This window comes from Amphiura filiformis, chromosome 3 (assembly GCF_039555335.1).
Source record: "Amphiura filiformis chromosome 3, Afil_fr2py, whole genome shotgun sequence".
NCBI lineage: Eukaryota > Metazoa > Echinodermata > Ophiuroidea > Amphilepidida > Amphiuridae > Amphiura > Amphiura filiformis.
In genome coordinates this window covers 65658150-65684201 of record NC_092630.1, presented here as the reverse complement: position 1 = coordinate 65684201, position 26052 = coordinate 65658150, and the positions used below count along the sequence as shown (strand labels likewise).

The following is a 26052-nucleotide window of genomic DNA, read 5'->3' as shown; positions in this document are numbered from 1 at the left end:
TAATTCGCAATGTATAGTTTAAGCCTACTATATTATAATAGATAGTGGCCAGCACATTTATAAAGGACTGGTTACTCACTACAATCTTCACTCTTAAACTGTGTTTTTCTGAATGTGCTGATCATGTTGATTGCTAGTCGGAAACTCCTGCATGAAGCTATGGACATGGCATCTTACATACTCCATTCTATAACAGTCTGCCTAGTGCCTTGTGTGTTTTCTCTTCAATCATTTTGTTGAATGTAATTTTATGAATCAAATAGTTATGTGTCATTTTATTTATAATAAAGAAGTTATTAAATTAATAAAGTAAGACAATTTATTTATCTATAAGTGCATGTCAAATGGGGTACATTGTTCAATACTATATGCATAAATTATGCCCATATTATAGCTAGGCCCTAAAAACTTTATTTTGCATCGGATTTTTTCCGTTGAAAAGACAAAACTGATGTTTATGATATTTCATCAATAACATTTTGAGTCATTTTTATCCATAAAACGACACAGGATATGATAGATAACTACTTTCACATCAATATGGTCCATATGATCACAGATTGTTGAGAATCTGTGATATGATCCAGGGATATGATTCTATAGATCTCTTATCAACATGATATCACGCTGTTCAGTGGTCAAGGAGTAAGGACCCCGGTCAAGGACACTGATATGACATCATAGGTGATGTCAGATTTTCTTCTGCTGACCATATGATGCTATATATATTAACTATTATTGTTACATTTAGGCCTTTAAACTTTTAAAGTCATAATTAATTAGTTCAAACATAACTTTGGTAATACTCACTGTTTTGTTCGTTGAAACGGCAAAACATACTTACTTTTCCTAACAAATCGAATTAAAATATTTAAAAAAAATTTAACCACAAAAAGTAAAAAAAAAAATCATTCCAATACCACTAAAATATAATCTCTTGAGTAAACTGACCCCAAACCTGAAACAGGTACCAGCCCCTGAATGGGCTGGCGAAAAATGTAATAAAATCCGGAGGTTTATGTTTGTATGGATGGTATGTGGTGCCAAATTTAAAAAAGAGAAGAATAAAAATTCCTTTAAAAAAGGAATGGGGCGCCCAAATTATGTGAGCTTGGACGTGATATGGTGAATTCCATGGCATGGTGTTTAGATTTGGTCCCGGGGATTTGGTATCATAATGATTTTTTCTAGGGAAGAGTAGAAGATGATCAAATGCAAGACAAATGTGTTTGATTGGAGAAGATGTATCACAGGACCGTTTTGGATGAAATAAATTGAATTGGAATGAAGCTGTCGTGTCAATTTGCGATTATGTGGGGTGGGGAGTTCAATTTTGGGGCATATTGTAGTGATGATATTGCTTTGGATATTGAATATTGTTGAATTTCGTTATGCAGGGGGGTATATGATGGATAGTATAGAAGAGGATCTACCCCTATGTTGACCAAAAGAAAAGTTTTTATGAATGTATAACGTCTGTGATACATATACATCATAACGTCTGTGATACATATACATCATCTACTTGCTAATACACTGAAAATCTAATAGAGATGAAGGATAAAAGACAATTACAGAACATTCATTCTTCAAAAGTAGCTATATGGGTATACAATGTTTACAAGATAAGAACGTTAATGTTTTGTACATGAACGTAACATCTTTGATACATAGTTGTTAACACACTGAAAATCTGACTAGAGATTTACAATTTGATGATATCCAAAAGAATACTTACTAACTTAGCATTGAAGAATTAAAATAATTACAGAACTTTCATTTGTTAACATACACGTAGCAATGATTAACAATGTTGAAAATACAAACGTAACGTTTTGTTCATAAACATAACATCCTCGACACATCTAGGATCCGCATAATTTGTTGATTAATGTCATAAACAGTCACAAAAGATTTATGGTCTGATCATTTTATCATTTTAAGGGGAACCCGATATTGCATTTGGAAGAACCAGGCTTTTCAATTACTATCAAAACTGCTGGGTACCAAACTTTTGATACAGCTTGTATAGTAATTTGTTCTAATTTCCATGCAAAAGGAGCCAGTTGTTTCATCCTTAAAACAAATAGGCTACACCATAATTTCCAATTACCCCATGCAGATAGATAAGACCTTGGTAAGATAAGCGTGTTAATTGTTATGTCACTATCACTATCTTGATCTTGATAAGATGCCTGACTTTGAAACTTTGGGTACAAAAACTCATACTCTGCAAGTTAGGTCAAATTTTGCACTATGATTGTTTATTTGAGCTTATTGGACTATGCCATTCAGATTAGGCTATTGTAATCCATAGTGTTGGTCACCGTCTCATCGGGTTCTAAGAGGCGGTAAACTGGTTACAAAGGTCAAAGTGGGTACAAAGGTCAAAGGTCTCGATTTATCTGGTGTTTTTACAAATCCATTAATTTTGTCTTTTAAACAAAGAATATACGCACACCATTTTATCCTGTGCATAACAGAAAACAATAATAAAATCAAATCCAAGCATATTGTGGATTTATTTCTGAGCAAGGGCATAATTTTAGCAAAATAGCACAACAAGTGCGGAGTAAATCTAGTAAGACTGAAATTAGAAGCTACTCACAAGTACATGCCAATATTGTGGGACGCCTCCGTAGAGGGCGCCCCAAAAATAGAAAAAGAATGAATCCTTTCCACCTGGACTATGAAATGAGACCATCAATATACTGTCTAGTCTAGCAAGTTGCAGCACAGCTTTTCAGTATAACATTTTTGGTACTACATACTGTAAAACACTTTAATTTTATGGTACTTTATTTCGCTGAATCGCTTATACTCGCCATTTTCGCAAGTACTTAATTTCGCGAATCCAGGATTTTGTATTTCACGTCAAAGTTTCCAAACTCTTATTCTCTGCATGGCCAGAAGCTGAAGTGAAAATTAGCCTTACTTTGTTGGGTATTTCCACTTTACCTTCCCTAAATTGAATGTTGGGATATCTCTCAAATGAAATATGGCCATTTTTTGCAGGAAATAACATGCAAGTTATGATAAAATTACGAAATACTTTTGCTCAATCAACCAACGCCATGGCCCATCATGGGGGCGGCCATTTTGTTTCACAAACTTTCATTTCTGTTTCATAATATTTTATTAAAATTACTTCTAAACAATTTAAAATATCTTTTTAAATCACAGAAACAAATGAACATAATATTTTGGAGCGTTGTTTAGAGTGTTATAACGTGAGAAAACAAAGTTCAAAACAAAAATAAAATAATCTGATTGAACGAGGACGGGCATAATTGATTGATTGATTGATAATTGGTTATTATTTTCTATGCAGCAAATGGATAAACAAATATCAATTTCGCGATTTTCTAGCGAGTTTCATGTGGAGGTTCAATGCTTTGTGGAATTTACATGATCCTTATAATAAATTACATGAGGCTATTTTGATGATGTTTCAAGGTAAATAAATAATCTACTAATGAAAATTATGTCACATAGTCACTCAAAAAAAACTTCAAGGTGAATTCTGTAATGGAAGTTGCTCGAGTTGGGTTGTCAAATTCGGAACCAGTGTGCAATTTGTTCTGTGATAAATTAGCAGTATTTAATTTCATGAATCAAAAGCATTCAGCGAAATTAAATACCTCGCTAAATTAAGTGGTTTTACAGCAACCATTCAACATACATGACTGAGTCAGATACCAATGTGGAATAAAAGAACTGCACCTTCTGTGGATAAAAAAACACACCAAAAACACATTATACAAAACCATCTGAAACCTTCAGTCATAATGACAAATTTTAAGAGGAGTCCAGAAATGATAGCATGATACTGATACATGTAGGGTAGGTCATACATCAGAATTATAAGTACTTCACTTTTTAAAAGGATGAGCATTTACATCCTGGGCATTTATCTAACAAGACAGGCCCATGAAAGTGAAAGAGAATTTCCATAGGACATCTGTGCACTTATTAGATTACTTGAAAAAGCATATTTTATTTAGGTCAGACAGTCATGCTTATCTGATGGGTCATAAGCTGGTTTATACTGATATATCTCTGTCTGAGATGAACCCAATGTTGTTTTATTTGATTTGATCAGAGGGAAAATAGTCTCATATTTACATGCACTATGTGTAGTATTTCAATTTTCAACCCGTGGAATAATAACTTAATTTATTTTGCATTCAACTACTCCGTATCAGTTTCATGGTACTGAAGTAGGATGATACTATAAATCATAACGAATGACTGACTCAAGATTCACAGGACCATTGCTTAAAATTGATTGAACTCATTTGATTAACAATTTTTTTTACTTAACATAATTAAAGTATATAATTAATTGCGCATCGAAAATTGTGTGATTTTCAGGGGAAGAAATTGGCAGGGACGTCATTTACACGGTTGCACCTGGCAATTATAACAGTGTGAAAAGAATAGGAAGTTATTATTTATGTGCTAAGTAGTTAGGTAGGCTAAAGCTGGGCCTCTACTCGCACATATAGGATTACATTAATTCACACATACATGTATAATTCACACTTGGTGCCATTTTTATACCGAGCTTGTGCAGGAATACCTTCAAATGTTAATCCAATTTACTTTTGGGGTAGGGTGGCACTCTTCATGAGGGGTAGTGCACAAGACACCTTTTAAAGATACGGAATAACACGATTATCAATATAAGAGACTTGTTTCAAAGTAGCAAGAACCAGTATTTGTCTGATAGTCACATACGGTGGAAACATATAGTGCGGACAAGATGAATTCTCGTCGACATAGCCGTCTTTTTAAGCTAAATGCCGGTATAGTGCTCCAAAAAGCTGAAGGTATTTTTCGCCAATGTAGTCTTGTGTTTATGTGTAGTATTGTCTGGTAATTTGTGTTGCGTGGCAGTGATGAGTATTTCGTGTAGCCGTATGAGTTAGGTAGGTGCCTGTGTGGTTTGACTATTTGTCATTTTGACTGTCTAGCTAGCTGGCTAGAGTAACAGGAAACATAAAATAGATAGTGGTTTGAGGGAATGTCTCATTTGCCATTAGCTTGTTTTGATAGAGAACATACATGTATACAGACTTTAGCAAGCATATTATTTTACTCAGAAAAGAAAATATGAAAGCTGAGTTTGTTTCCTGTAGATGGCTATTAAAATGTTTAGCTTCAATGTTGGTATTGACTATTATCTATAAATGGAAATTTCGAAGTGATTCTTTAATTTAATCAGCATGACATTGACATATAAAATACACATTTATATAATAATGGTATCATAGGCATATATTGCCATTTTAAAATTCCAGGATTTGATATGAATTACATGTAGTCCAAAGACCCTGGAAACCATTTAAACAACAGATAAATTATATTTTATATCACTATGAAAGAGCCAACAGTGACTGAATTTCACGGAATGGCATGATCACCTCTAGGGCAGATAAGGTAGCTCTGTTAGCTGTTCGTATCTGCCTAATTTTGAAGTGATTATGGCACTGTCCCCATGGGCAGCTTTAAATCAGTGTCACATTTCACTCCATATATGCGCATCAAATCAATCGGGTTTTGTGTGTCCTTTCAATGGGTACATGATTCAGGCATTAACAAAACAACTAGTAAGATCGGTATTATCTGATAATCCTGTTTTATTGCAATTTAGAATATTAATCTCATTTGATGAGTAATGATTTATGTGTATAAAGCTGATCCTTTGCACAATTAATATGTGATAACTTGCTCACATTTCTGGATGATTTGTAAGTTGACCTGTTTTCTTTCCTAGCAAATATAGAAATGTTTAAATGTGTTATAAACACGTTGGTTTTGGTCAAAACATTTTTAATAAGATTTAAATGTCAGGTTATCTAAAGGTCATGAAAACATTTTTAAAATGCCTTTAAGTGTGAAAAAACACTGCATCAACATTTTAAAATTGGTTGTCAAAACGTTATTGTAATAATGTTTTTGGCAAGCATTTTGACAAAATATTAGTCAACACTTCTAAAAATGTTTTCGAAATGTTTTTAAAACATGTTATACCCATTATATAACCTGACCTTTTTAAACATTTTGTGTTTTACTGGGTTATTGCTTCTTGAACTAAAGAATTAAGAAAAGTGCTTTAATTTGCTGCCAGTGCAAATTATGCAGGTAAGTATGGGACGAGCAGGTAACATTAAATGTTGATGGAAGCTTGTGAAATCAAATTGGTGAGGATCCAGGAATTGATATGCTGTCAATGCTACATGTATCAACTAATGAAGCCACAATACATGAATTACATCAAATTTTAATATTGTTTTTCTACAAAAATATTGAAATTTAATGTTACTTTACCAGATTCCTAGTATTGCTGCTGCCCCAGAGGTATGCTGTTGTGGCTATTCTAGTTTGTGTAATAAACCCCACTGGCTATCTTGGCTATGTGATCAAACTGGATATTGCACCTATAAGAAATTGTTGTATGTATGTAACTGTAAAGGGGATTTATTGTCGAACTTACAAGTTACAACATTAATTCAAATTTGCTCTGTTGTCCTAATAACACTAATTTGAATTTGACTGATTCCAATTAGGTGTAAGTTGGGACATAAACGTTACACATATTTGCCAAAATATCAAACATTACACATATTTGCCAAAATATCAGGCTTAAAAAAAAATTGTATTCTAAAAGAATGTACATAATTTAACGCTTGGGAAGAACTCTCATTATTGTTAATGTTATTTTCTTCTTCTTGTTTATTTGTCTCATTTACAGATATTCGTAATTGCCTAAATGATCAGCTCAAGACCCTTGACAGCAGACAAGAATCCCAGCAGAAACTCCTTGAGGATTTCCAAGAGTTATTCAAGCAACTTGCTGAAGCTGAATCGGAGTATAGCAAAAAGTTGGATAAAATATACGATTCTTTCCACCGAAGACAGAGCACCCATAGAGTACAGTAAGTTGTGATTTTAGTGCAGTAAACAACGGTACCGCCCTTCTGTGAAATTATATTTCAGGAGGAGACATATTGTAGCAGTCCCATATCTGCGCACATTGCCCCTTTTGCTCATAATTTCAGGCAGCGCAAACACATCACTACCATGGTGGCAAATGGGACACACAGCCAAATTGCATAATGTGCACACACCTCGACACAGCACACTGGGTTTTCAGAATTGTTGTTTACTCCCCTTTGTGTGACTGACGTCAGCTGGACCAAGAGAATATTAAAGCCACAATGTGTGATTTACTCCACAACGATGCCCGAATGTCTCTTTTTGCATGATTTTAATGCCCAATACTAAAATACCATGTAAAAGACTAAGCCTGAATTGCATTGATTACAGTAAAATTTAAGGGTTTTATTCACCAATTCCCACATAGAGCAATGTGCCAATGAAAGTGTAATCCGGGCATCCTGACGTCCAGATTTACCGTCGGATGTCCAGAAATTCACTGCGGGTTATCCGTCGGATGCCCATGTATAGTTTAAAAAATATATGAATAAATAAATAAATTTTAAGTTATTTATTTTTTCGGTTTTGGAGTGTCACTGGCCCTAGAGCTATTTACTAGGATCATTCATGGTTGTGAAATTACACACCAGAATCGTATAATCGCCTACAAAATGTGTGTGGGGGTGTGTGTGTGTTGGGCAGTTACTTACCATAATTTGGGTATTGGGCAGCGCAGGTAGAGCTTCATACAAATTGAACTTGAAGTACTGGTCTGCAGGCTAGGACCTGTGTGTAATTTCTTGTTGATTTGACCATAGATGGCAATCAATCTCAATCTGTTTTCAGCATGTATGCTACTTTTCAGCAAAGATGCCTCAATTTCAGCTCTGAGTGATTGGAGTCAATGACACGCATAATCGGATTCATACTGTGACAGAACCTTTTACTCTTAAAGGGGTATTAAATCTCTTGAGTGGAACCGTTGATAATCAGTTTTCATTATGATCCAACCTTCTTCCCTTTTTATGTTGAACAGTTTCGAATTTATGTAGAAAGTATTAGAGAAATATTTGCATGCATGAATCGCCTTGCATAAATCTGAATTGCAAAAGATGGGGCCAAACCTGTCTGTTCCTGTTGTCTGTGTTAAAACTACACTGGCCTTTCCTGTTTATTACAACTATCTGCCCATTCATGTATGCTTGCTTATTCAGGTTTTGCCTTTTGCAATAGGAAGAAAGTTACGTAACTTCATTTACTGAAAACAAAATGTATAGCATATTAACAGTTTAAAAGCTTTGAAGTTGATTGTTCAAATCTTCTTATGTTTAGATTGAAGTCAGCAGATACTGGAATAGTGACCATTTTTTGCGGAACATTAATTTTTATGTTTTTGTTCAATACAGCTACCGTAAAAATGAAAATGTGCAAAAAATATATGTTCTTTTATTATATACATAGGTCTATCTTAGAAAACACAAAATCTCAAATTTGAAATGAAAGCAAATGAAATTTTCCCAAATCAGTAAAGGGCAAAAATTACACATGCAAAAATTACCACTTTTGGAGGAGATAAGAAGGTTGTAAACATAAAATACTGGGTGGATGAATATAGGTGTACCTTGAACCAACAGGTAAATGGCGACAGTATACAAATGTATTACCGGGTAAATAGAAAAATAAGGAATGTCTAACAAACTATTTATATTCAAATTTGACTTACTGTGCTTCTTTATCAGATTCCTTCAGTTGAAATTTAAGTGAAATGTTAAAAGTTCAATCATGAGGAGATTTTGAACAATAGCCACAATGCTAGCTCATTCATGAATGAAAGACATGAATGTATGATTACATTGAATTTTTTATATTATTATGGTGATATTTTTAAAAGCAGTGAGTGGACGCTCTACATGTCAGCCCCTGGCTAACTTTTAGCATATATTTTAATCCGGCGACATATCGCTGCAAATTTGCTGCCTGTGTTTGACGTCTTAAGTAGCCTGATAGCTTCCTATGTGAATGTGATTGATTCAAGCTTGATTTAGAAATTGTCTATGAAATATTTTAACCTCTAATAGTAATATAGTGTCAATCACACAAATAATTATATGCATGAAAATTAATTGTTTGCTTCCTGATAGTGACCTGCTATTTTAAGCATATAACTTCTTCAAAGCGAATATACACTGTGTGCTCAAGTGTGCTGCAAATATTAGAGCTGAAAATAAAACATTAAACTTTCAAATTTAAGACTCAAATTTGATGTGGTATGTCAAAAGGAGGCACTTTTGAGTTTATCGCAAATTATTATAGAGTTAACCTTTTCAACACTGCTTTTTTCGTTGAAATTGAATATTCTAAAGCAAAGTTACAGAATTCTAAAGTTGGAGGGTCTTTTAAATTGTCAAAAATAAGTTATTATCTAAAAGTGTAAAAAATTCAAGTTGCAGATGAAATTTAGGTAAAAACTTGCAGACAACATTTTTAAAATTATTTGATTATTTGCATCACAAATTTGCTAAAAATTGCCCCTTTTTTCTTCCATATTTGCCTGGCTGTTTCTCCATTTATGGTCGTGCCCAGAAGTGCCTCCTTTTGACACACCACGTCACAAATTGTCATCAGCTTTCTTGGAATCCTATGCAATAGAGTATGCACTATGTTGTCGTATCTGATGATTGTTTTAATACTCGGAAAGAAATGAAGCCTTCTTTCACATTTTCCATTTCGTCAACATGGCTCATAAACGTTCAGACATGAGCAATGATAAATGTTTAAAATGCACTTGAACAGGCAGACTTTTGTATTGGTGGGTAAATATTATTTAAAGCCAACTCTTCGCAGAAACTGCCAAATACGGTAGAGACATTGACGCAATTGAATTTGAATAAAAAAAATCACAATTGAGGGGTTGCCCAAGGCATCCTACTGAGACCAACAGTTGTATTTAACTGATTTCAATTCAGCGCTAGAATTACATGCATTGGTGACTCACTTAGTGCTACGATTTGATCTCAGGTTCACATTCTTTCATGTACAGCAATTTTGGGTGAAATTAACAACATTTTGTGTGAATTTCTTAATCGGGTACATTTGAAATTTCTTAATCGGGTACATTTGAAATCTTCAACTTGTGTCTGTCGGTTTTACAAGGGTGCATTTATCTCTTAAAAATCAATTTTGTAGTTTGTAACCTCTTTCTGTCTCTGATGAATAACAAGTCTTTGTTCTTTTTTATTATTTTGTGAAACATTTCTGTTACATATAATATGTTGTGGTATTGGTAATATTATTATTTCCCCATTATCATTATGAGGAAATAGAATAATGTTAATCTACTATGATTACTTGTTTTTAAAGTAAGGACATTGTGATGACAGTGCAGTGTATAATAACTCTATGATGATCCTAAATGCTAATACAACTGAACATGATCAATAAGAAAATATGCCGGCAGTATGCTCTGTTGACAAGGACAGGTGTTCAGTTCAATAAAGCTAGGTAATGATCATGGTAATGTAGCATCCCAAATAAAATCAAATAAACCACACTAAATGATCTATTATAGGTCATGGCTTGGTATTGATATCCTTTAATTGATATCAATTTATCAATAATTAATATGGCATTTGTAACAACAATGGTGATTGTGATAACTTAAGCTATTCTATATTGTATGTATGCATAGAATTTTTTTTTATATCTGCATTCGCAGGTGCCGTTGACTTGTTTCTCTACCGTGAAGAAAAAGGTGTAAAATGTGTGCTAAAACCTGAGAGAAAACTACATTCTTAAAATTTAAATTTGAGATAAATTAAAATAGATAAATTTAAATCAATAAATTTAGGCACCAACCCTAAAAAAAGGAGAAAACTAATAATAATAGTAATAATCTTTGTTAATCATATCTTAATACTAATTATAGAGAGTTTGTCCGTCTGTCCATGGCTTATCGCGTTTCATGATTCGCGTTCGTCGGTGCACTATCGCGTGCTATGGTGCGCTATCGCTGAGTATCAACGGGATTGTTCATGAATACAGTGCATGCACGCATCGGAAAGCATTACAGTGTGACTAACAGGTGCATCTCAACGGACCAATAGGCCTATTTTCAATACATATATTTCGATATGTATGGAACATGTGCATATAGGCCTAGGCCTATTTCAGCAGAACATGACTATTTCCGGGGTCCTCCAGAATGGTTAACATAAAAATAATCAGTTATGGTAAGGGCTATAACCGCGTTTGCGTACACAATCACGCTTTCTCCCGATTGATTTTATTACTTTAGTAACAGCCTCCAATGGACAGGGCTTGGAAGAGGCGAATGGCAGATTTCCAGATTATGGGTAGGCCTACCGAACTACCTAAGTAATTAAGCATCACAGCTAAGTTGTGTCAAGTTGGGTCTTGATCATTGAGAGACGCATTTCAAAGTAGTTTGAAAGGTCAGGGCAGCTATATTGGTAACGGGTTTTGGATATTGTGAAAGAGGCCTATCACGAGAACCGCCCGACCGAGAACCGCGAAATCTAGTTTAATAATAATAATGATAATAATAATGATAATGATAATAATATAAATAATGTTGATTATAATAATAATAATAACAACTTGTATGAAAGTATGATTTACATATGCACATATTTAAAAGCTGTTGAAATTACAATTTTGATAAAACCAACATAAAGGGGGAAATTGGTAATATTCAATTTTCACAGTGAAAAACAAGTGTAAATTGTAATTTCAGAACCCCATTGTACAACATACAAATTTGTGTTGGTGCGTTGTCTGGTCTGCTACTACCGACATACACTACAGTATGGTGATACTGACACTTGACTTGCAGCCACATTGTAGGTCAATTGCATAAACCTGTAGGCTTACATGGCTTGGGTGTTATGTTACCAATATCTAATCAAAATCTAAACACCTTTCTATCTAGTATATCTGGGTCAATTCATCCAGTGTCAGTAAATTGTTCTTGTTCCCCTTTATTTGGATGTTAGAAATAAATACAAATGTCCCTTTTGTATTTAATTTCAAGTATTCCAGAATTGATAAGTCCTACGACTTATTAAAGCCATAATGTATGATCTTTAAAAAAAGAAAAGTTAATTTTTTTCAAATCTATTTATTTTTCATTTGTAATGTCCCAGCTTACATAATTATAATCAGTGTGAGTGTTTGTAGGATAACCGAGCAGGTGGATTACATATTTTTATTTATCGAAAATCGACGATGGCATAGTCATTTATCTATTTATGACAATCCTTCTTCATACTGGATCATTCACTTATGTCAGGGATACACTAAATGTGAATAGAAGATCATATAAATGAAATTATGAATAATAATTGGTTTGAAAATGCAGCACACAGGCAGGCTAAGAGGCAGCTGAACTCTGATAGCCTACAGAAATAACATCAAAATGATGTTGGGAATTATGTTGATTGAATCTGTGAAAATCTATATTACAATATTAATGAATACCCATTCAACATGTTCGTTGAGTGTTGTTTTTGTTATGCTCATTTACTTACCATTCCCGCTTTGTGCTTCAAGCCTATAGGCCTTTGTGACTCAGAATCAAGTGCTGTTTGTACAAATTAAATGGAGATTATAGAATGGGTAATAATAATGGGAAGATTAAATGTAATTGACAAGAATAACATCTAGTGGGTGATATAGATGCTAGCTTGATCTGGAGTATCAGGGTGCATAAATAGTACAATGTTATTGTACTTCATGATCATGCTTGAAAATTTGATGCACCCTAGATGTTATAAAGTTCATGCACTTTCCACCACAAGCCCATCTGATTATGGCAATCCACAGGGAGTGTTTTTTGCATGAAGTATAGTAAGCAATAAAAATAGTGAATCTTCTACATCACTAGTTTTGCGATATTAAATTTGATGAAATGCTCCCCCAAAATGTTCATAATCAAACCAATGCTTGATATCTCTGAGTAGGCATAGCATGAGGCTAGTGATGGAGACACAGGAGAAAGAATTGTATTTGCATTGTCTAGCCTGCACCAAGAATCTTTGAGTACTACTAGATATATGAGCAATACAACATGTAAATTTTTTTTAAATGTGAAATTTGAGTCAAGACTTGTATCATCACAATGTCTGAAAGTGTTGAATTCTGGAATTTGAGATTATAATTTGCTCTTCTACTGTCTGGTCTGAATGGCCTAAACTATGCCATGTCAGTTGGAGCATGGTGATACTTTTCCTTGTGCCATAATATTCTTAAGACTGAAGTGTAAGTAAGGGACAGATTTTTAATTACAATGTGAAGAAAAAATTCTCTAATTTTAAAAGAAAAATGTATACTTTTAAGTGTTTGCTTTAAATACATCAATATGGCATTATTTCCTTGCAAAAAAGGTTATAGCGCTACCAGGGGGAGGGGGTCCTTAAAAAATTTGTATGGGGATGTGCCACACAGACTTTTGGATGCTAACTTTCTCTTTACCTACTTTTTGATGTGTTTGCCACCCATTCGTATACCAATTTTGCACAAAAAGAAACCAAATGTTCCCAAATTGGGTGCTTTTAAGGGTGCTTTTGGCCAAATGCGCCCCAAATCTGTGGCATCTCGCTCAGGATAGCGCCATTCCTCACTTGACATGAATAAGATTGATAGATTCTAATAAACTCATTGACACATCACGGATGAAATCACTATGCTAATAGGTCAATCAAGACCTAACAACAACAAGCCTGATCAAATAAACACAGCCCATCAGATATATCATCCAACTAGCATGATCCAATTCTCTTTTCCGTCAGTTCTCTTATTGGGATGGAGAAAGGAGAAAAAACTACACTAGTTGGACTAGGCAGATAATTAAATAACATACACCCTAGATATGAAGATAGGAAACAATCCCAGAAAGCAATATCAGTGTATGTTGTCAATATTTCTGTGACATAGTCCTCTTCAATTTATGCAAGTGCATCCTGTATCTTGTAATTTGAAAAAAATATAAAAGAAAAATGAAATCCTACATGAGATAATATGATACTAAATGATTTGATCAAATCCTGAGAGATATTTTTGTTAAGTGTGCCAGCAAAATGACACTAGAAATAGAATACTACATAGGTTCACACTTAGTTTTAAAAAAATGTTTATTTTGTATTCTATTTATTCATTTTTTTTACCCAGGAGAGACTATGCAGGTGACGGAGGAGTCCCTTCACCAGTCAGATGTTGGAATTTATTATTGGAAAACACAAGAAGCCAAAGTAAACAACACTCATCCCTTGGTCAGATGCACCAAAACAACTTCGCCAATAACTTAGTTCACATAAGAGAAGGACTTGAAAATGTACATAGAAGGGTAAGTTGAATACCACCTTTATTCAAGGTTTACATTTTATCATTTCTACCTGGCTTTTTGTGTCACATGAATGTAAATGAAGACACTAACCATAGACCCTTTCTTCCCGGGTTTAATTATCGACCCTATCTTCCAGGGTCTAAATGAGACATATCTGTGTGTGTTTTGCTATTGTCCGTTTTTATGTTTATTACATAGCGTAGTAATTTCTAAATGTATTCATTTCTATTTTATATTGTCTTACTTTTTTTTATTAACTTTATTAACTAAGATTTTTATTATATTTTAAATTTGATATTGGTTTTTAATTTGGACCTCATGTAGCCATAGACTTTGGATTCCAGCACAGACTCTAGCCCTTACAGGGTCTGTGATTCCAGTGTCTACTTTGTAACCAGGGATGTGAGAGACGCACATCTTGTTTACCTGATGAAACTTACTTGAAACACACAAGTCTGTTCCAGAAGTGCAAGCATGAAGCAGTTGTTGTGAACCACAGACCTTCATAATTGGTGAACCATGTCACTCAATGTTCTTGAAACTTGAGAATAAATGAGCATGTTTTCTCCATGGCTATTATCCTACGTTGCATGATACAACTTAGGAGATATGATTACATATGTGATGTTTTACATTTTGAAATACTTTTAAATATCAAATATTACATATCAAAAATTTTTAATAATATAAACAGTTGCCAGAAAATATCCCATGAACTGATTCAAAGTAAAGTTGTAATTAGCAACAGTTGTTTCAAGTAAATAAATGATTACATTTGACTGTTGATGCGTCAAATTTAATCTAATAGAGCTTGAATAGTATGGTTCATCAAAACTAATAAGCCAGTGGGATCCTCTTGTTAAAATGCTACTACTGTCCATGCTTAAATTGAAACCAGTTGGGTTTTTACCTCAACCTGTACTATTTAACAGACCTGCTATGTATCACTGATTCACTTTTAATAATAGTATTGAGCCAGTGCAAATGCAGCATATTATCCAATGATGTGCTCTTTTCATAATCAGAAGTTAATTTTAATAATGCATCACACAGCACACATGATGTATTAATTTAAATGTATAGCTATTTGACCAGTATAACTGTGATGTTTTTAAATGCATGTTCCTGGTTGGACAGAAGGTTTAAACCAACATAGGACACAAGTTTATTCGCTTTAGTTCATCCTCTTTAGGAGGATTCCAATAATGAAGTAATGGAGTTGTATGTATTTTTCTCAACCTTTGATGACCCAGATTCATATGGACCCCAGGCCACAACAGGGTGTATAGACCATGTGACATCATTGTTTATCAACAAAGGCAAGGGACTGGTCTATCGATATGTTTGAACAAATCGCTACACTGTTCAATGGCTTTATTATACCATACGAAATGTGGTGGGCATTTTAAAATGCATGTGCCCTGATCAAACCATGATGCGTACGCACACTGCAGGGCAAAGAACAATGGAAATTGCCAGAATTTGTGCGCATACTGTCGGGCAATGACGCCGTATGTCAAGTGGTCTATATCAGTGGTGATACTCCAAATAAAAAAACAAACCCTTTTTTTTTACAATTACTGGAATTTTTTGAGAAATTGGGGTGGGACTTAACTTGAAGGTAGGACTATACTCGCATCAGTACGGTAATGCCAGGTAAGACCAAATAAAAACCTAAATAGCTGATATTTTTTGTTTTAGAAACTATTAGAAAGCATGGGGCCTAAGGCCGCTCCCTGGACCCCGGCCACTGCCGCTCCATAGGCATTGTCACTGCCTTTTTTTAGGTTTCAGGTTTTTTGCCAATAAGGGACCGTTCAAAAATACTTTGGTTGGGGGCTGGGCAAAACATGGGGGGACACAAAAGTTTTGAGTTGCACAAAGGGGGGGGGGGGACAAAAAAGTTTTGGTTACTAAAGGAGGGGGTCAATAAAGTTTTAAACAAGGAAATACCAAAAGAACAAGAGCATACAAGAGCATATTGTACCATTAAAGCCCTTTTTTACCCTGCTTATGGCCTAAAATAATACAAAATACATTTTTGGCGCGCTTACGGAATCCCATTAAAGCCTTTTTGGATACTCAAAAACTTTAAATGTATTGTACAGTCTCTATAAGAAAAGGGTATGTATATATCCCAATGATAATACTGGGTCAAAATGATGCAAGTCATGCAACCAGCAATTTTTTTTGTCTTTGCCCCGAAATTTATATTTTGCCCCCCTGACCAAGAATGCTGGATATGCCCCTGATAAACAAGTCTTGAGTATGCAGGTGGGGGCATGTGCCCTGGGCTCCACTCTTAGGGGTTGCCAAATTGACCAATTCAGCATTGATTCTGCGCCCCTCTAAGTGATGAAAGTCAAAATTTTCGCGCACTTCATGCCCATTTCAGCACATCGTTTGAAAGATCAATTTAAGACCGATATTCAACTACATTATAACCAAAATTAATTATTGGTAGGCCCTATTTGTGCAAATTATCGCGCGCTCCAGGCGCCATAATTATTTCAAGAATCAGGGCCGACACCTATCCTGGGCGCCACAAGCCCTAGCTACGCCACTGTCAATTTCCCTTTTTTGTGTTACTTTTATTTATTTAATTATTGGTTATAAATAAGAATGAAACATGTATTTGAAATTGAAATTAAACTTCATACAAGTCACAGCATGTAAAAAACACTCATGTTTTTATGAAACAGGCCTATTATAAATAAATGTATAAACAATCATGTATGCCTATAATTGTGACAAATAGAGTAGTCCCCCTCTGACTGTTTTTTAACCTATTGGAAAGGGGGGGGGTCAAAAAGTTTTGTATGTCTAAAGAAGGGGGTCAAAAATGTTTCAGGTTATCTGGAGGAGGGGTCAAAAAAGTTTTGACAAAATTTCCAAGTGCCCAGTCCCCCCCCACCAAAGTATTTATGAACGGTCCCTAAGTGAGTGGCATCTCTGATGATGCAATTGTCACATTTTGTGACATTCCATAAAAATTTAGCTGGGAACGGACATACCTGTTCACATTATTTGCTCTAATTATAGCACATGAGATCAAGGTCCAAATAAATAAATGACAATTGCATTACCCATACAGATAACAGGCAAATAAATGGCTGGATCAAGTCCCAGTGCATGTAAGTTATTATGCCCTACATAATAATAACTTACAGATAACAGTCAAATAAATGAATAGGTCTGTGCATGTGAGCTATTAGGCCCTACTTGTATGAAGTTGGACAATGTACGTCATCAGTACTAACTAGCTAGCAGTAACAGTATGCTTCAAGTAGGGTGTGCTGGACTGCTGGTTAACAATCATCACTTGTAGTTTGCAAATACTGAAGTAGATGACACATTTTGATTGAACCATGTATCATCAGTTCTTGCCAGGACTAACACCCTATTTACACAGAGCATGAAGTCCACTTTAGTTGAATTTGAACTTGACTTCCCTTGTGTGTAAACAGGGTTGCCCCATTTTGAACTTCAGAAGTCGATTTCTATTATGATGACCTAGAGCAACTTTTGTTGATTTTCAAACTCAACTTCAACTTTTGCAGTGTAAATGAACATGCGATTAGAATTAATAATGATTATTTGAAGCATGAGCAAGTGATGATGTGAAAGTCAAATTCACAATTTTTATTGAAGTTGATGTAAATACCCTGACACCATCAACAAATAATATATACTAATCCTTAGTCGCAATCTGAATTCAATTTCGCAATTTGAAGTTGACTTCTCTTTATGTAAACAGGGTGCTAGTCTAGTAATAGAAGTTATCCTAGGCTCATATGGACCTTGCAGTCTGGATGTGAAATGCTAATTTTAAAGGAGCAGATGTTAAATGCATGATAAGGGAAGGAAGAAAAAAGAAAACGAGGTTTTAACCCTAACCGAACTGAAACTCGCTAAAGCTCACTATGAAAAGCACTGCATGCATGCATTCCATGTGATGCGATGACACAATCAGCCTAAGTCATATGTACCCAGGGAATCACTGGCCAGGCCAGCGAAACCCCTGTGGGTACAGGCCGGTTATCTTGTACGTGGTCTTCTCCCCTTTTTTGTTGTTTTTTCACTTCCGATAGCAAAAAACCCATGGGTTAGGGTTAAGGACAAGAAGTAAAAAAAAAATGGAGTGAGGGCCGGTCGCCCAAAAGGGCAGGAGAGTCTGGGTTCTTGGCTTTCTTGCTTTTATTTGTTTGACAAATTTGTTTGATTGCTTGTTTGTTTGTTTGTTTGTTTGTTTGTTTGTTTTGAAACCAGTACACTTTTGATGTCTTTGTCCTGTAATGTTTCTATTGCCCTTAGAGTTTTGTTTAAATGTTTTTAGTATTCCATTGAAATAACAACCAGGAATTAAACAAATGCACGCACAAAAATATCATAGAGAAAAAATGTAGTTGGCCGGAACTGAATATTTCAGTGGCTGACAGACAAGGAAGTACTGTATGGGAATAAGACAGAATTTCAAAAGGTGGTCTCACAGATACTATTGTTGTTCATAAGCCTAGCATGGATAGTCTAACATGAAGAGAATCAAGACTTCTCATTTTGATTTTTCACTTCATTATTGCCATCAACCATTATAGGTTTCAATGTCTGGCAACAGATTAATGTTTGAACAATTAGAGAATAAACGATAGGAATTTTTGTTTTTACTATCCTCTACCGTGTGATAGACGACAGACTACGATAAAAATATTGGACCTGCCTGTCATCTATCATAGGTAGAGGTTGGTAAAAACAAAAATTCCTATCGTTTATTCTCATTCTTAGTCAGTTAAATATTATTTTAATAACTGTAAACTATTTTTTTAAACAAAAACTAAGTTACGGTTACAAAAACTCCCCTTATTATAAAATGAACGAAACTTGTTTACAACTTCATGTATTCTGTTGCGCGTACTGCTAGGGCGTGGGCATATTCCACATATGACGCGATACATACGTGCAACTCTACAAGCGTGTGATGCGTTATCAACACTCCTGATGACGTGGGGTCGTCTACAGCCTGATAGACGGCACCCGAAATCATGCGATTGTCCAATCAGATTATGTGTCTACGAACTAGACCACTCCCACTGACTAAGAATAATTATTATTACCTTCCCCTTTACATGTATGGCATTAGGGTGCTTCACAAAAAGGGTAAGATGTTATACACGAGGAGTTCGGACATACAAAGAAATGTGCATCTGACCCCCATTTTTCTCACTAGTGGACTTTCATACTCTAAAAACAAATCAAGATTGCTTTGCATCCTACCAATGTAGTCATAAATATTTTCTACTTTGGTTATTAAAAAAAAAAATCATCAAAATTTAACTTTGTGGGGAACAGAAATATGCTGACAACTACCTGACCACAAATGAAAATCATGTACCTTTCAAAAGTTTACTGAGTCCGTATGCCTTCCTCTAGTCAGTAAAGTAAAATAATTTTTTGCAATTTTCTCAGAAACTGCTCATTTTTACAGGAATCTTTTTTTGCAAGTTGGATTCCTTGTATCATTTCCTTTCTGAAAATAAATACTTTTATATATGCTTATCATCATTATACATTGTACAATAAAAAGCAATATCTAAATTGCTCCTTCCACAGATCCTGGAAAAGTGGAATCTGCTACATCAAAAAATGCTCACATATGAAGTTGGGAAAAGCAAGTCCTACCAGGTTGGACTAGGACCCAGGCATATCATAATACACACTCTAAAGCACAAACTTATTTATTTTTAACACCCCATTATATGTATTATATAGTTTGTATGGTTTGTACATGTGCATTGACCTGCAGGCTAGCCTTTACTGTTTACTGTGTTTGTTGTTCTTTTCATTCAGCATCAATGCAATGTCAATGTTGCCTGAATAGCGATGAATCATGCAAGTACAGGTGCCATTTCATGTACAGCATAATGCTGACAAGAAAAACAAAACTCACTTTTACATGTTCCTTAAATTGATGGTGTATATAACCTGCCTCATTACCATTACCTTGTCAATCCTAGGGGGGGAGGCAGGGGAACATATCCCGCTTTCTTTTCAAAGAGGCTTTGAGCATTACAAACAATCACACACTTTGGATTGAAGTTTGCCAGGAACATACAAGTAAAATAACCTGAAAGTGCATAAAGTTGCCTCCATGAGCGACATACAAACAAACAGTACTCTTTAATTCCGTCTCATTAATATTACTGATCACATTTTGAGGTCTTGTGCTACTGTCACCAATAAAAGTGTAAAAATGTAGTGCACCAAATGGCTTCGATTGGGACTTCATTTTGAGGGGGCCACATTCCATCCCCCAATCCTACTTCACTTTAATGATTTATAGTGCGCTGTACACAGACACAATGCCTAGACGTTGCTCCACAAGCCTCCGCACATCTTACAGGTTGTCGCTAACCGCTACGGCCCCACATCATTCCATAAACCATCTAACAACAACACAGGGACTTTGCTGCTTTGAAGCACACATCCTAGTGACCCTAATCCATAATTGACCTTGCTTTGCAGCCAGGATCAGCTTCCCCCCGCAAAGTTTTGTATCGGTTACAAGAGACAATGAGCAGTAAGTACCGTCCAGGTGAATTTCCAGCTAACTAAGTTTTTTCACACGAATGTACTAAACCACCGCCAAGATTAGAACCCGCAACCTCTCGCACCATAGTCGAACACCTTATCAATTTTGCTATTTTGACTGCTTAGTCAACGAATTGTGCCCCCCCTCAAATTTTGATGACCCTGACCCTGACCCTGGCCATTATTTTTATTTTTCAAATTTACCCAAACATAATATAATTACAAATTGTAGCCTTCATTCCAAAATGTAATTGTAGCCGACTCAATAGCGGAAAATAAATAATTTGGATGAGCACATAATGCTTCACAGAGGAAGGAAACTCTTGTGCAAGTGATCTGACCAAAACCTGTATGTGTGGTATGGCATGACCATGTGGAAAGAAATAATGCCAATCAAAATTGCTTTCATTTAATTCTCTATCTGATTCTACTTATAGTTTTAAGTTGGGTAAACTGAAATTTATTGCATCTTTTCAAGGTAATTTGCACAGATTTGTTTCCTTAGCCAGAAATGATTAAATTCTAATAATAAAAAAAGATAGACAGAAACAAAAATAAATAACAAAACTGAACACAAATAAAGCACACATTTCCCTTGTTGGAGGTGAGCGTGGCCTAGCGGTTAAGGCGTTGGACTGTGAATCTAAGGGTCAAGGGTTCGAATCCCAGGTCCGCCTGAGCTCGGCTGGCTCTTTGTGTCCTTGAGCAAAGCACTTCACTCTACTTGCTTAGTGCTTCGGAGGGCACTTTAAGCTGTCGGTCCCGTGTACATGCATATTTTCTCACATTAATGTAGTGTGCACGTTAAAGAACGTCACAGGCTATTCGAAAAGAGCAGGGGATCATCCTGGTACTGTTGACTGTACACTCATCTACTCTAGGTTCCATAGTAAAAATAAGTACAGCTTGTCTGTACGCAGTGCGAAAATACTCATACATATGAGGGAGGCACTTTAAGGAAGAAGAAGACTATGCGAGAGGTTTACCTTCACAAGTTACATACACTTAAAATATTTATCAAATTTAATGCAAATAAAATTTGCTGATAAAAATCACAAAATTCACTGAAGTAAGTTACTTATACTATGCATTATTAGAAAATTCCTAACACCCTATGGCTCACAGACTGGAAATCTCTTAAGTGTGACGTCATATTCCCAGAAGGAAGATTGTACCCCACCACTAAGGACTCTTGTCCCTCAGATCAATGCTGGTTGTTTGTACAGAGTGATATTGTTTCCTTCTTCAGCCTTCCTCTACTGGACATGATAAGACAGACATGATTTCTTATTTTTATATTACGAAAGTTTCTTGTGAATATTCTTGATACTATCTTTTAACAATTGATTTTGTTCCTTTTGTTTTGATTTCAGAGTCGTGAAATGACTGTAGGTGTTCATGATGATTTAATAAGACAGCTCAATGAGTTATATTCTGTAAGTACAATGCTTGTCCTAATTAATTAGTGCCACATCCTACTGGGGTGCAGTTTTCATATATTTACTTATTGATTAGATTGAATTTGTTATTATTTGTCCATTTATATAGACTACAGTGCAAATTAATAAGGAGTAGGCACTTATTAGGATGAATCCCAAATCTAATGGAAGTCAGATCAAAATGATGAGTAGTTTGGTCACCTTACTTTTGACACACCATGTTTACTGCTTTATTTCATTAAGGGCTGGGGTATGAACGTTTGGACAGTATTTATTTTGGGACATTAGAGCACATCAGACATATCGAATTGCATTCTGAATATGAAGAATGTCATTCTGATATCAAATAATTTTGATTTTTGAAATTGCAATTTAATACACATTTTATGGCAAATCATTAAAATTGATATTTTGATATTTAACAGTACTTGAAGTAAACTTTATAAATCTGATGATTTATACTTAAAGTGTATGTAGGTGGGATGAAAAGCCGACGATCAATTGAAAATTTTGACCTTTCAGTATTGAAGATATGGATTTTTTTCCCAAAACACCAAAAAAATAGGTCTTTTTGGGAAAAAATCCATATCTTCAATATGAAAGGTCAAAATTTTCAATTGACCGTCGGCTTTTCCTCCTGCTACATACACTTTAAGAATATATCATTAGATTTATATAATTTACTTTCGAGGACTGTTATATATATCAAAAATTGAAAATATCAAATTTTTATAATTTGTCATAAAATTTGTATTATATTGTGATTTTAAAAAATGAAAATTATTTGATATCAGAAAGACATGCTTCAGATTCAGAATGCAATTCGATGGGTCTGAGGTGCTCTCATGTCCCACAAAAAATACTGTCGAAACGCAATAAACGCTCATTTTGGATCCCTTAAGAACTTGTAATTTTAACCATTGACAGACTTGTACTCAAAAGTCCAATTCAAAGATTTGTGTAATGATTTTCTTTCTAATGTCAGACTCTAGTCAATATATTCAACATTGCTGCTGATGTGAGAAATTAGAGATTCAAGATAGAGGTGTATGATGGTATCATATACCATCAATGTGTTCAAGCAAATTGACAAGGATAGTGCATAAATATATTTTGAGACACAGCCAAAACAAACCAGTACTTGAGGTAGTTTTCTTTTAGGAGACCAATTAGTGTCTACAATGTATAAATTATTTACGTGGGAAAGTCCGAAGTGAATGTCAGACATCTAACTAATTTAGCTTAATTACGGTAGTTGTACGAAAAGAATATATAAGAAAATATTTTTTACTATAAAATGGTAAAATCATGGTAGATAATTCATATATTTAGTCCTAGAAAACAGTACGCACCGTGGATGTTTTGCAGTCTACCAGACTCATTTTCTCACACTATTCTTCTTGTGTCTGTTTACCACAGAGGATGCTGGTTGCTTGACCACATGGTTACCAGTTCATTTACCTGAAATGACACCAACATTTCATTTTTCCAAGAACTGGCAACTGCATTGGGATTTCCTGTTTGCCATTTGTCCACTTCATTAGCACATCTGCAATTGTCCCAAAAATGCAATATCTGAATATCTGGGAATTTGAGTGTGATTTGGGTTTGATATTTACAAAATCCCTTTAAAGCCTCCCAATGACATTAAAGCATGGTTCATTTTAGACCGAGTGTTGTGCATTTTTATGCATCTAATTTTTGTGATAGGTGATGTTTTTATGCAGTGTATACGAGAACAACTTCAAAATTGTCTGCAAAAAGTTGATATTTCCTCATAAAATCTTGCTAATTTGGGATATTTGAATAGAAATGAAAGGTGAGAAGTATCGTTTGTGGATGATTAACCCTAATGCCCTAGCTGAGCTTTCTGTGACCATATGACTGTTGGCATGGTGGCGCTTAATTGCATCACACGGGATACCTGCCCGTGCATATGCTTTGTGAAGTATGGTTTTTGATGTTTGGTATGGTAGGGTTAATGTTGCCAGCTTGATAAAAATATGTTTACAAATTGGGCTGCGCTTGGCTATGTCGCACCACTATTTTCGCAACCTCGGAGTGCACATCCAAAAAGGATACCGCATTATCCTTAATTTCTTAAGTAGACAAGTACTCTTCCTCGTCCAGGGGACATCTGTGTATTTTCTTAGGTAATATTTTGTGCTAATTTTGTTTATTTGCAGGCTATCAAGTCTTATCACAATTCACACAGAGATTGTGCAGAAGCAGGAAGGAAGAAGAAAGAAACAGAAGATGAAGTCAGGAGAATACAAAATAAGAACAGAAAAGTAGACAAGAGATTAGAGAAGCAACTAGATAAGGTAATCTAATCAAATCAAATTAAATTGGATCAATTTATTTGTTTTTATATCATACAATGCATATGATATCTGTTTAGTTATGGCAAATGGTGATTAGATTTAAAGAACTGCTATAACATGAAACAAAGAGAATCAGGTTAGTTTATAAAAGATGAGGATGCCTAGCACTGGTTCAGTGATGGGTGTGACAAACTATCCCTGGCAATGACCAATTGCATTCCAGTCCTCGTCCTGGCAGGATCGGTGGCTGCCACGAGCGTAAATGAGGGCATCGCGATAAGAGGAACTGAGCCAGTTCGAAAGATGCTTTAATTGTTGGCGTCATTGATGATTATGTTGGCATGTTCTTTATAGTTGTAGTCCTGCTGGGTGTTGTTTATTACTTGTACTAAGTGCTGTTGTGTGGATTTATGATGAAAACAAATGAACATGTCACTAATGCAGTTTTGTGTTGCCAATAAGTTCTTGTCTTACTTTGAATTGAAGATGACTCAACAACAGGGGTTAGCCACTGTATTAAAGTTGCCTATCATCCTTGATTTGACAAATAATTGTGAATCACAGGAGAGAGAATCAGTGAATAGCCATAACACTGATGTTGCTGGCATAGTGATGAAAAGTACAATATTGCATCAAAATAATACCCTAGTATGACTATTCAAATTGTGGAATGAGAGTCTACATATCAAGGGCTCAGTGAAACAAAGACTCATCTCCATTAGCCCCTTTGAGTTTAGTTGTGCATAAATGCAACAATGCTAATGAATAACATTAACCAGGGGATTAAGGGAGATGAGCTTTTGTTGCACAGAGGCTTCAATATGCTATGAATGGGTTTGTGAATGAGTTGTGCATATTTGGGGCCAACTATATATGTTTTCTGCTAAAAATAGATGGACATGCTGGCCAATGCTTTGTCTGTTCACTAATGTATTTTCAAGGCTTACTGTATCAAAGGAGCTTTATTGAATTATTGTGTAATGTAGGATCATACATATGGACATTACTTTGACCTGAGACATGTGTAATATATCTATTGAATAATTAAGAAATGGTTAGGTTTTGAAATTATAAACTTTTTCTTTTTTTTCTTTTTTGCAACAGAATACAGATAAGTTCTATGAAGCCGAGTTAAAAGCAGCCAAAGCCAGAAATGATTACATTACCACTATAGGAGCAGTCAATTCTAGTCTTCAAAAGTACTTCAAAGAGGATGTTACCAATGTTATAGATGTAAGTGTTGTCAGGGTAGAGTTTGGTCAAAACAGTGGATTTATGTCTACATATTACCTGCAGTTTGATGCCATAGTAAGAGGTTGCTGATAGTTGTTATATGTATTAGCCAACAACCAGTTGATGCCTGTACTTTGTTCATTACCAATCCTTACAAGTATATGCCCCA

General features: G+C 35.0%; 1 protein-coding gene across 2 annotated transcripts in view; it reads left to right on the top strand.

The window, feature by feature from the left end:
• Positions 1-4645: 4645 nt before the first annotated feature.
• Positions 4646-26052, top strand: part of LOC140148982 (SLIT-ROBO Rho GTPase-activating protein 3-like) — a 48653-nt gene continuing 27246 nt past the window's right edge. The window contains exons 1-6 of one of the 2 annotated variants that reach the window (XM_072171108.1): positions 4646-4832; positions 6758-6941; positions 14128-14302; positions 22261-22323; positions 24513-24650; positions 25755-25883. In XM_072171108.1, coding sequence (XP_072027209.1) covers positions 4766-4832; positions 6758-6941; positions 14128-14302; positions 22261-22323; positions 24513-24650; positions 25755-25883 — 756 coding nt within the window. In that variant the 5' untranslated portion in view covers positions 4646-4765. The remainder of the gene's footprint in view (positions 4833-6757; positions 6942-14127; positions 14303-22260; positions 22324-24512; positions 24651-25754; positions 25884-26052) is intronic. The other variant, XM_072171107.1, reaches the window with a different exon arrangement.